The sequence below is a fragment of the Panthera pardus genome, unplaced genomic scaffold (genome assembly GCF_024362965.1).
Source record: "Panthera pardus isolate Hobbes unplaced genomic scaffold, ASM2436296v1 HiC_scaffold_8, whole genome shotgun sequence".
Lineage (NCBI taxonomy): Eukaryota > Metazoa > Chordata > Mammalia > Carnivora > Felidae > Panthera > Panthera pardus.
In genome coordinates, this window is record NW_026527013.1 from 77,034,141 (window position 1) to 77,047,567 (window position 13,427).

Below are 13,427 nucleotides of genomic sequence, written 5' to 3' on the forward strand. Positions count from 1 at the left end.
CACAATTAATTTATGTAATTTCTTAGCTCTTGCTTTAATGAATTCGACTGGAATACGTCAAGAGACCATAGCCAAAGATATATCTCTTTCAGAAATGGAACTTTGATCTTCTCAAGGTCATTAATACTGTGTGTAAAATAATAATTTTGGGTAGATAAAATGTGTTCATAAAATATTACACATCTTGCAGAAACCTAACAGGACGTGCTCAAGCAGGTAAAATCTGCTTTGACCTCGACTCCGATTACTTTGAAAGTAGGTTTGCAGTCTACACTTTAAACACAGAATTCTGCTGGTATCTCTTGCTATCAGATTATAAACACAACGCCTATATTATCAGAGTTCAGCTGCTTCAAACATCTGAATTGTCTGTTGAAGAAGTCCCGTGTTTCTTCACATTACTTTAAAATAATATTAGGTGTAGAGTTATAACTCAGACTTATGCAGACTTACTCAAAGTTCAAAATATCTCAGAGTTGGGATTTTCAAAGGAAAAGGAAAAAGAAACTAAACTCGCCAAAGAGAGGTGTAGCAGAGCAAATACCCTATTGTCTGTCTTTTACTTTTGTACCACCCTTTTTACATTATGCCAGGGTGGGTATGAAAAAAAGCAAGATTTTGAAACAATTTTTTTTACTCTAATTAAAGGTATTTTGGAAATAGTTCCTTGCATTCTTCAAAAGGATTAGCAGCAGCAATATTTTATGCTGGGTAAAAAAAAAAAAAAAAAGAATACTGCTTCTCTTCTTAAATGTCTAATACAGATGGTAGGTGATTACTACATTTATATTCATATAAATGTTAAAACTTCTTGATCATGTTCCAAATCTTTTGTAATGACAGAAGAGAGAACAACACCAACAAGGAATTTGGGGCTATACTATACCAACCACATAATACATTACCTTTGTCTAGAAGAGTAACTGATTTTTTAACTTACTGCCTCTAAAGAAATCTTTTTTCACTTTAAATAAGAAGTAGGAAAGTGATTAAAGAATTTTATATCATATGAAATATCCTATGGATTTTGGTTTTGTTTTGTTTTTACAGAATAAGCTTTTATCTCTGGGCTTTTCATATCAAATTCAAATACATCTTGATAAAGTAAACTCTATCCAAATATTGTAAATGTACAATCAATAAAAGCAAGTTATATTATAAAAAAAACTTTTACTAAGCCAAGATCTTTTTAAAAAAATATAAACTTACAAATGGTATAAAGCAGGTCCTTCATTCAGTCACTGAACATTTTTTTAATTTACCTCCCACATAAAGTAGTGGAAGAGATTTGAGATCAGAGAAGGTCTATGCACTGATCATTATTTTAACTCTGGCTGGCTGAGAGGTCCCCCATTGTCTGGACAACATCAACGAATATCTGTTATATGCAAGCATGCTGCCCAGGGGTCAAGCCACAAATTTTTATTCAGAGTTTCCTGGGATGACATTGGACTTGGGGTACCTACTTCTCTATGTTATGTGGCTACAAGAAATAACAATTTTTTCTTTGACAAAGAAAAAGAAAATACTGTCAAAATTATTTTTCAAAGACCAAAAAACAGCAGAAACAGCTGCCTTCCCAAGTCCTGACTGCAATGTATTTTGGAATAAGCCATTCAAACTGGCAGCTGGCATCCCAGATTGCTGATGACTCTATACTATCCATCTCTTTTCAAGGAATGCTTTCCTTATATCTGGCAGGTAGGAAATATCAGGGTATGAGATAAGCAATAGATTTTCCTGTAACCAAAACTGTCCTCTTGAGATTGCTTCTTTCAAAGGAGCAACATACTATAATGGAAAAATGTGACTCATTTTCCAAAAATGTATTGACAAGCAACTTTTCCAGAACAGAGCTCTTTCACTAAGGCAGGAACATCTGTATTTACAACACAGATCTGAAACACCTACATGTTTTTCTGTATAACAGAGTATGTTTCTCTTGGCTGAAACCATGTTTTATCTTCATATTTGAGCAGGAACTTATAAATAGGTCACTCTTAGTCTTTTCTTCAGAAGAACACTGAGCCATTAGTTTTGTTTTAGGAAAAACAGTGAAGTTTAACAGCATAAGATATCATGCTACTCTTTCCACTTTTACACATGCGCACAAAGTTACCATCTGAAGTCTTCTTTAATTCAGTTTTCAGTTTTTCCTGGTCTTCTATTAGTTTTTTATTTTCTGCTTCCAAAATGTGTTCCTCTTCATTGACATAGTTTTTCAAGAGCTATCAGAAAAGAGAGTTATAGAAAGAAGTAAGCTTATATGGCAACAATGAGGTATTATTTCAGGACATAGGCTGAATAACGTATTTAAAATTATTGGTCTTTATTTTATTCTTTATCCTTTAAGTATTTTATAATTTTATACGATATACTTTTGCAGAAACTTGGTATTTGGCAAAAAAACAAAAAAATATTTCTTCTTACTAAGGTTGAATCTCTGAAATGAAAATAAGGATTTCTGGTTGGGCTATAATTAAATTATATTTTCAAAAAGTACTTAGGTAAATAATGTGATGCCTTTTCTTCCATTATGTGTGTGATGTAAATCTAAGGGAAAAAAACCAGTTCTGAGTATATTAATTGGTAAACCATTATGTTCCAATTACAGAGCTGTCTACTCAGACTATTTTTATGTAGACCCATCTGTAAAAAAAAAAAAAAAGAAAAAAAGAGTATAATGTCAGGATGGATAAGCGTAAAATGACAAGGCCAGCTCTATGCCTGGAAAATTTTACCAAATTTTGAATAGTCATTGAACAGTCCCCAAATTACTTTTATTAATCTTTTACAATGCTCTATTTTGAAATCTATGCTGGTTTTTAAAATGTTTATTATCTGGTTGTAGATTTTCTTTTTTAGGCAAGAAAAATTAAGATCTGAATATTAAAATATTTCAGAATTCTGTATATCTAGAAGGAAACCATCATTGTCAATAGAATTAAGAAGCTGAATTATCTTAAAGAAATTTAAAAAAAAATTAAGTTACCACGAAAGGTAAATTAGGTTAATGGTTGAAAAATAAAATACTTACACATTGGCATGGGTTATTTAAAGTGGCAGTAACTTGATACTGACAGCTTCCACAGTCAGGTAAAAAAGCAGCTTAGGACAATTTTTTTTTAATGTTTATTTTTTAATAATTTATTTATTTTTTAATTTACTTCCAAGTTAGTTAGCATATGGTACAACAATGATTTCAAGAGTAGATTCCTTAATGCCCCTTACCCATTTAGCCCATCCCACAACCCCTCCTTCCAGCAACCCTGTTTGTTCTCTGTATTTAAGAGTCTCTTATGTTTTGTCCCGCTCCCTGTTTTTATATTATTTTTGCTTCCCTTCCCTTATGTTCATCTGTTCTGTGTCTTAAAGTCCTCATATGAGTGAAGTCATATGATATCTGTCTTTCTCTGACTAATTTCGCTTAGCATAATACCCTCTAGTTCCACCCACATAGGTGGAAATGGCAAGATTGCATTCTTTCTGATTGCTGAGAAATACTCCATTGTAAATATATACCACATCTTCTTTATCCATTCATCTGGACATTTGGGTTCTCTCTACAGTGTGGCTATTGTTGACAGTGCTGCTATAAACACTGGGGTGCATGTGCCCCTTCGAAATAGCATACCTGTATCCCGTGGATAAATACCTAGTAGTGCAATTGCTGGGTCGTAGGGTAGTTCTATTTTTAATTTTTTGAGGAGCCTCCATACTGTCTTCCAGAATGGCTGCACCAGTTTGCATTCCCACCAGGAGTGCAAAAGTTTGGATGTCTTTTATTTCTTTTATGTTGTCTGATTGCTGAGGCTAAGGCTTCCAATACTACGTTGAATAACAGAAGTGAGAGTGGACATCCCTAAGGTCAGGAAAGCTCTCAGTTTTTATCCATTGAGGATGACATTAGCGGTAGTATTTTTTTTTTTTTTTGAGAGAGAGAGAGAGTGCGAGAAAGGGAGGGGCAGAAAGGGAGGGAGACACAGAATCCGAAGGAGGCTTCGGGCTCCGAGCTGTCAGCACAAAGCCCAATGCGGGGCTCGAACTCACAAAACTAAAGATCACAACCTGAGTTGAGATCAAGAGTCGGACGTTTAACTGACTGCACCACCCCGGCGCCCCAGCTTAGGACAATTTTAGACAAAGTGACAGAAAAGAAATTCTACTGCAAGGTGATTCCTTTTCTCATGTAAGCAATAAACGAAACTCACCAAGTTCTACTGAGCATGGGCCACATGCAAATACATTACAATTTTTACAACTAGATGATATAAGGGATAAAAATGTAAGAAAAACATGGACTCTGCTCTCACCTAACTTCAATCTAATGGAGTGGATGAGACAAGAACATAAAAATGGTAGCACAAGATCAAATACAGTATCATTGTGTTATAACAGATATTAGGCAGTTCAGAAGAACAAAAGCTCTAATATTGTTAGGAGACAAAAAACTAAAGTATATACTTAAGGAACTGCCTATCTTCAAAATTAAAAAAAATTTTTTTAAAGAGCAGAAACAAGAATTTTTTCAAATCTCTATAAATTTGTTGCCACTTCAAGTTCAAAATAATCCTAGCTGTTATTTCACTGATTTCAGTTCACACAGTCTTCAGTGATTACCCAAATTGGAAGAGAACCACTGAGCTGCAGGAATGTTTACACTGACTGCTTGAATTATTATGCCATTGACTTGGAAAAGGTGGATTTGTGTCGGTCTTGTAAATAAGCTTTCATTATTGCACCTGCAAACTTGTCTAAATTTATTATGTGTGACTTGATGCTGGAGAAAGACCAAGAGCCCTGGAACTGAAATTCAATAGCTAGCCACTGGCTACAATCCTGCATGTGCTCACTGTCCACCTACCTTATACCACCTTGGCAAGGGCTGGACAAAAAACTAGTAAGAAATAAAACTCCATCACTGTTGTCATTTTAAAGCAGTTAAATTAAAAGTTCATTGGTCTTTCATAACTGTTTCACTTAATGAACTGAATGTCAGAACAGAAAGGGGTCTCAGGCACCATCCGCAAGTCATTTTATAAGAGAGTAACAAAAAGTCACAAAACAATGTGGTTAAGGGTGTGGATTCTAGAGCCACTCTGCCTGGATTCAAATCTTGCTTTTGTGGTTTATTAGCTGAATGGTTTTGTGCAAGTCATTTAACACTATGCTTCCGCTTCCTCGTGTATAAAATGCAGATAATAACAGCACCAACCTCGTGGGGTTGTTGCGAGAATTGACATGTTCCTGTGAAGCATATGAAGCAGTACCCAGCAGAATGCTAGCTGCTATTTATAACCCTGAAGCTCAGAACATACAAGGTGGCTTGCTCCAGACCACAATGCTAATTATTGGTAGAGTTAGGACTGGTACCTAAGTGTCTTGGATCTCAGGATAAAGTGCCTTCGATTCGATAAGGTGTCTCTGACACGGAATAAAGAATTGTTTCACTAATTTTATCTTTTCTGAGCTAGTATTTCAAAATCTACATGAAGTATCTTAAAACAGAAGTTATCTTTCATATTTTGACCTCTGGCTTTTCTTGGTCAATTAGTTACACTCTGGGCACTGACAGTATTGATGTACAACTCACAAATTTTCTCCCTCACATGTACTAGGTTTAGCTCAGCAAATCTGTACATCTCAGATGATCTAGGGCCATTGACTGGGTCAAGATACACAGGAAGCAGGAAACCAGGACAGCATGGAATCAAAGGAGAGGAAAACAAAAAACAAATAAGCAAACAAACAAACAAAAAAAAAAAAACAAAAAAAAAGAAAAGGGAGAAATTGTGGGAGAATCAAAGAATCTGTAGTCATTAAGTAAATTTCCTTGCAAAGGTAACTCATTGTGAAAACAATTCCAAAACAAGAGTTCCAAAAATGGTTTGAGAAAGGTTACTTTTTTTTGAAGGACAAGACTACTTTAAGGATGTTAATTATGGTGTATTTCAACATACTAGAACCCAAACTACACAAAAATGCTTTCCATTTTCTTAGAGCTGAAGAGTAAAACAACTAAAGAGTGAGAGGAAAAAGGCAGTGTTCTGTTGGTAGTTAGAACTCATAACTCTAACATGATGGGCACAATTTTAAATCAAGATAGGTACACAGTAAGTTTACAAATACAAGGCTGTGTGCTTTTGAGTTTAGCCATCATGTATTAATCAAAGCTTTGAGGGTTTTGTTTTTATTTTTGCCACTGTGAAGTGAGATCAAAGGATGGAAAATGAAGCAAGTAATATTGAGATACAAAATGAGGCTGATTTTGCTACTGAAACATTCTAAAAAAGCAAAAATGACTTATTGTTTGCTTTTGAATACAGAAATACCAAGAGCTTGATTTCCCAGAACTATATTTACTACAAAGGGAAATTTACAAGACATCTATGGACCAATGCCTTTTCAAAACAGAGTAAAACAAAGTAAAAAAAACTGGTGCTCATTCTCTAAAAGTTTCCTTAAAAGATGCTGGTTTCAACCTCCTGCCCCAAAGAAACCTCCTTCAGTGCTGTTTTATATGAAAAAAGGTCTTTCTTTACCTTTTGTCTGTAGTGGAAAATAAGGCAGACAGCACTAGAAATAAAACATGGGTTCTAAATAGGTGATCATTATACTGTAGCATCAAACACAGTTTTTTTTGCAGTGAGTTCTGCCTTACCTATAGGTTCTGGAAAGCCTTGTGTCGTATTATGTATTGGCTTGTTCGTTTAGAATAGATACAAGGTGGTTCTTATAGTTCTTTCTATAGGAGGCTAGGCTTTAAGATTAAGTATTTTAATTCTCTACTGTTAAATCAACACTTTTTACATAAATATAACTTGGTATAATACATAATTGACTATTTGCATTTCATTAATTTACAATAGGAAAATCATCTTGTTGGATTATTTTAGGAATGCTTTTTTTTCAAGAAAATTTGTTTCACTTCTGAATGGTTCCATTGGCACTTTTTTCTAAGAAATACAATTAACAAAACTTACAGACCTTAAGATGAACTACAAACATTCAAGCTATGAGATCTGACTCCTAAATTTTACACTTAACAAAAAAAAATACCTCAAATAATTTTGTAGCTATCATTTATTTATTCATTTATTTTATTTAATAGCGAAAATATTAGTACCTAATATACACTCTCCCTGAATGGCAGGGCAATTACAACATAGGGTTCTCAAAGTAGTAGTATCAGCAGCATGGCCAAATTAAAGATTTTAAATACTATATGCAGGGGCACCTGGGTGGCTCAGTCGGTTAGGTGTCCGACTTCAGCTCAGGTCATGATCTTGTGGTTCATGAGTTTGAGCCCCACGTCGGGCTCTATGCTGACAGCTCGGAGCCTGGACCTGTTTCAGAATCTGTGACTCCCTCTCTCTGTCCCCTCCCCAGCTCATGCTATGTCTCTGTCTCTCAAAAAATAAGTAAACATTAAAAAAAAATACTATATGCAGTGATCAATCTTAGCATAAACTACTTTCCTCTGCTTCCTACGTAATGAACATTTAAAACAAAACAAATTTTAAAAATGGCTTAAAAAATAATTTAACTGAAAAGGAAATGGCAACATAGAGACTTATAAAGATTTGCTTTAGGTTATAAACTAAAATTAATGGTAATAAAGGAATTAAAAACCATATTCCCAGAATATTTTTTTTTTTCGATTATAGGAAACAGGTTCAATGGTGTTAATCTACAATAGAGGGAAACTGAGAACAAACAAATCTAAAGGATAATAAGACACTTTTGAAACAATCATTTTATAGAACAGTATTGCTATTTATGGTAATTTTTGCTTACAAATTATAAAAATGCTCTTTTTGATACTGAAAAATAATATACCTTGGGAAAACCAACAACATTTACACATATTAAAATTTTTTTTTATGTTTATTTATTTTTAAGAGTGACAGAGGCAGAGTGTGAGCAAGGGAGGGGCAGAGAGAGAGGGAGACACAGAATCCAAAGCAGGCCCCAAGCTCTGAGCTGTCAGCACAGAGCCTGACGCGGGGCTCAAGCTCACATAACGTGAGATCATTACGTCCAAAGTCGGATGCTTAACTGACTGAGCCACCCAGGTGTCCCCGTTTACACACGTTTTAAAAAAGCAAACTTAAAATAAATACCTGTTTTAGTCTTTCATTCTCTTCCATGAATTTTTTGGCAGCCTCATTAGTATTTTCTGCTTGAGTTTTAAGTACTCCTTTGTTTGACAGTTCTATAGCCAGCTGAGTAATAAGGGTAACCAGACGTCTCAACACACTAAACAAAACAAAACAAATCAGATTAATGTATAACTAGATTAGTCATTAGGAATTGCAATTTAAGATAAAAAGTCATTGTCAAATGATTCTCCTTTAGGTATGGATATGGTGGAGGGAGATGTTTAAGGAGGACATGTTTCTTTCTTTTCCTTCCTTCCTTCCTTCTTTCCTTTCTCTCTCTCTTTGTAAATCCAAGTCTTTCTGTCAGGACAAGGCTGTGTCTCATTCCTTTGTAGTCTGTTACAAGACTAGCACCTGGAAGATCAGTTCAGCAGTACTTGTTCATTATCTTCTTTTTAGAGGCCATGAGGAGTAGAAACAGAATTTTATTTTACATTTTTATTTATTTTAGAGAGACAGAGCACAAGTGGGGGAGGGGCAGAGAGAGAATGAGACACAGAATCTGAAGCAGGCTCCAGGCTCCGAGCTGTTAGCACAGAGTCTGGTGTGGGGCTTGAACTCACAAACTTTGAGATCATGACCTGAGCCGAAGTCGGACACTTAACTGACTGAGCCACCCAGACGTCCCGAAACAGAATTTTAGACAGTGTGGCAGGTCAGTAAGTCCCGAAACAGAATTTTAGACAGTGTGGCAGGTCAGTAAGTGAAGTCGTTTTTGCTCTTTTGGTTCTTTTTTTCCCCTACCACCTCAAAATCTGCTATTTAAAGAGCATTGTGTGAGGTTGGCCAAGCCTAAAAACTGGTCATTCACATTTGTTTATGGGTAACTTCCATTGTTAGAAATTAATATCTTCAAATATTCATTCAACAGGTATTTCCTTTGCTAGTAGGTATTAGGAACTGCTAAGTGTTAAACACTATGCTATGCACTGGGGACATAGCAGCAAATGAGACAAAGTCTTTCAAGGAGTTTGGGTTCTAGTTGGTGAGGCAAGAGTTACAACGGTATTTAATTGCAAACATGAATGATACTCAAAAGAGCACACAGCAGAAGCTACCTGCTTTGGGGGCAATGATGGTCACACAAACGGCTTCTCTGTGAAAGGGGCTGAAGGATGAACAGAAATTAGCCAGGGAAGAGCAGGGAGTTCTGGGAGAAGGAAAAGCAGGTGTGAAGACCTTGAAGCAAGAAGAAGTTAGGTACTCAATAAATATTTGTTGCAAGAATGAATGAAAGAACAGTGACGGGCAGTGTGGGTAGAAGTGATGTAAATGTCAGAGAACAGTATGAGACAAGGGGCCAGATCATGAAGGGCCTTCTGCACCCATCTAGCCTACAAGTCATAATGGCTGATGGTTATTTGGGTATATCATCGGCTTTCTTTTATGGAGATGTCAGTATACTAAACAGTGTAGAAAAAAAGATCTGTGAGTAGGAAAAATGAGTTAGAGAAACATAAATCATGTTCTAAAATTGTGCTTTTTAAAAACTTACAGCCAGAAAAATAATGAAAATCCAGAAATGTAAAGATTCCTTTGAGACCTAAAAAGTTTCATTTGTGCATGTTCATAGGCACCAGGTTTACTGCTTAAGCCTTTTTCAATGGCAGGTATAGAGGAGTATTTCCTTACTTCTCTCACAGCATCTATTAGAGAAAAAGAAAAAAAAAACATTACTTTTAGTTTTTAATAATATAAAATTGCTATTAAAATGGAAAGCAGTTTTGGGGTGCCTGGGTGGCTCATTTGGTTAAGCATTTGACCCGTGATTTCGGCTCAGGTCATGATCGCAGGACTACATGGTCTAGCCCCATGTTGGGCTCCAAGCTGAGCGTGGAGCCTGCTTAAGATTCTATCTCTCCCTCTCTCTCTGCCCGTGCTCCCTTCTCTCTCTTTCTAAAATAAAATTAAAAAAAAAAAAAAAAAGAAGGAAACAAGTTTGAAAATAACTGAACTTTTAAATAATGGACTTTTTGGACAGGTTCTCTTTTCGTCTTTTCCTCTACAACACCTGGGAGGACACATGCTCAAAAGAGATGTTCTGTAAATGGATGCTAGTGGCAAACTTTGTAACAAGTTTTTTTGTTTTTGTTTTTGTTTTTACTATTCATCTGGGACTTATTATCATTGTACTGTCTCTCATCTCCAGCTACACTGCAAACTGTTATCCTTCACTCTTTCTATCCCTAATAGGCTGAATAAAATTCAACCTGTTGACGATAGTATATAGGTCATCTTCCATTGCAATCAATGGCAAGAGACTATCCTATTTTCCATTCTGTATTAGCATTTTATTATATCTATTATTTCTTTAATATCATCAAATCATTATGGTAATTATTAAAGTAATATTAAGTCACTTAAATTAATATTATTAAAGTAACATTGATATTATTAATATATTATTACTCATCAAGATACCTGGGTGTCTCAGGCGGTTAAGTGTCTGACTTTGGCTCAGGTCATGATCTCACAGGTTGAGAGTTCGAGCCCCGCATCAGGCTCTCCGTTGTCAGCATGGAGCCCACTTGGGATCCTCTGTCTCCCTCTTTCTCTGCCCCTCCCCTGCACTCTCTCTCTCAGATAAACTTAAAAAAAATATATTATAACTTGTTAATACTAGTAATATTAATATGACTTCACTGAGATTTTAGAAATATTTGGCTACACTGACATTATATATATGGGTATATATATGTGTGTGTATATACACACACATATATATACCTATACATATATATACATATATATACCCATATATACATATATATACCCGTATATATACTTTTGTTTTAGTTTATTTTCAATTATAGAGTTTGCCTTTCTCTAGCTTCATAAAATTTAAAGTTTTTTCCTTCAAATTCTGGAACAGTTTAAGCAGAATTAATAACATCTGCTTTTTGAAAGTGGTAGAATTTCTTACAAAATTATCTGGTTTTATTCTTCTCTGAAGGAGGTAGCTTTTTTATAACTTTCTATAATTCTTCTATGGAAAATTGGTCTGCTTAAATTTTCTGTATCTCCTAGCATTCATCTGACAAGTTATATTTCTCTACAAAATTACCCACTTCGTGTAGGCTTTCAGATTTATTTGCATAGAAGTGTACAAAATAGTCTCTTAAATTATCCTTAAGAAATTTTCTTAGACAGGGTGCCTGGGTGGCTCGGTCAGTTAAGCATCTAACTCTTGATTTTGGCTCAGATCATGATCTCATGGTTTGTGAGACTGAGCCCTATGTCAGGTTCTGTGCTGGGCATGGAACCTGTTTGGGATTCTCTCTCTCCCTCTCTCTTTGCTCCTTCCCCGTGTGTGCTCCCTCTCTCAAAATAAATAAACTTAAAACAATTTTTTTCTTGGTCTTAATGGCCATTTCCCCTTTTCATTCCTCAGACTGTCGCAATAATATACAAAGAGCATACCAACAACCACTACAAAATAACTAAAAAACCCACCAAATAGTATTTTATTAAATAAAAAATAGTTTTTTTATTAAAAAACATTTTTTTAATGTTTATTCATTTTTGTAAGTGAAAGCGAGAGAGATAGAGTGTGAGCAGGGGAGGGGCAGAGAGAGAGGGAGATACAGTCTCTGAAGCAGGCTCCAGGCTTTGAGCTGTCAGCACAGAGCCGGATGTGGGGCTCGAACTCATGAACTGTGAGATCATGACCTGAGCCTAAGTTGGACGCTTAACCAACTGAGCCACCCAGGCACCCCCTTTGGCTTTTTTTTTTTTAAGTTTATTTATTTAGTTTGAAAAAGAGCAAGCAGCAGAGGGGAAGAGAACAAGCGAGATAGGGAGAATCCTAAGCAGGCTCTGCCCTGCCAGTGTGGAGCCCAACGTGGGTCTTGAACCCACAAACCATGAGGTCATGACCTGAGCTGAAATCAAGAATCAGACGCTCAACCGATTGAGCCACCCAGGCGCCTCAAAGCTTCTTTGGCTTTTAAATGAAAATAATATTTCTGGATCTATTATGCAGAAATGCTGAAAATTAATTAATAATATCAAAGAAGTTTATAAATACAAATGGTCCTACAAACCCACCTGTAGAATAAAATCACCTGTAGAAAAGGAGACTGTGTGTGAAAAATGAAGTAAGGGCAACGATAGGGGCAGGGTGTAATACGTAGTCAATTTTCTATAAACCACGTGGAGATAGCCTTGTTTGGATCACTTGTGGAAACTTTCAAAACCTGGGATGCATTTCTGCTGACACTAAACATATTCCAGGGTTTCCTGCTTCCTTTCTGCCTATTCCCACCCCTTAAAACACACATAAACACATTCAGTTAATACAGGCTCTAGGAACATGAAACCTGGTAATGATTACCTTATTAGAGAAACAAACAACAGGAAAAGTGAGATAAAATTGAAAGTAAAGTAATAAATTATACTTGAGCAATCTACTGGTTTTACATTATACTTTTGTCATTCTAGTGGCTAAGAACACTGGACTGTGTACTTAACATACGCTAATACATTTAAACCTTTAAACACCTCAGTGAAGCAGGTGTGATTACCCTATTCTGAGATGGAAACACTGAGGTTTAAAGGGTAAGTCCTGATCTACCTGCCTTTACCATCTATGGTCAAAGCTCCTGCATTAACCATCCTTGATGTCCCTATTCTCTGAGAATTAATTACCCATCCTACCCATGGATGTAGGGTCTAGTCAGTGGTCATGGTTCTGTGCTTTGTGACTCCTATCCTTATTCCTTATAACTGAAATTCAGACTCAGAAGTGCCTAATTAATCCTTGCATATTTCTGGAGTGATGACATTTGGCAGCTATGTGGTGCCCACTTTCTGGTTTGGGAATAGAGCATCAGAGTTCATGGAGATAAGGAAGAATGAAGTAGACCCACAGAATAATGCAGGGCACGAAAGAGACACTTGAGTTCCTAGGACTAATCCCTCCCTGGAATCTGGCTTCCTTCCTTCCCAGAACTGCTCTAAAACAACCCTGCATTTTATTCTAAGTTCCCCTTTCTTGCTCAAGTGAGGTCTGTTCATTTCTGATATATGTAACCAAAAGAACCTTAGAGTACCATTCTCCTTCCTTATATGGATATGTGGCAGCTTTTAGTAGAAATTCTTGTGATAACTTTACAGTTAAAAGATCACGATACCAGAGCCAGTAGGAGCTGCAGAAATAGCTGCCTTTTCTCTCTCTGTTCTACAAATGGATAAAAGAGACTCAGAGAGATGACGTGCCAAAAGGCAAACAGTTAGCTGGTGGCAGAGTTGGGACCTGTTTTCCTT

At 36.0% G+C, this 13,427-nt stretch overlaps 1 protein-coding gene across 2 annotated transcripts in view; it reads right to left on the reverse strand.

The window, feature by feature from the left end:
* LOC109268063 (B cell receptor associated protein 29) overlaps positions 1-13,427 on the reverse strand; it is a 55,836-nt gene that overhangs the window by 36,704 nt on the left and 5,705 nt on the right. For both annotated transcript variants that reach the window (XM_019451180.2, XM_019451179.2), the window contains exons 4-6: positions 9,658-9,808; positions 8,124-8,259; positions 2,120-2,228 (exon numbers count right to left, since the gene is read on the reverse strand). In XM_019451180.2, the coding sequence (XP_019306725.1) occupies positions 2,120-2,228; positions 8,124-8,259; positions 9,658-9,808 (396 nt within the window). The remainder of the gene's footprint in view (positions 1-2,119; positions 2,229-8,123; positions 8,260-9,657; positions 9,809-13,427) is intronic.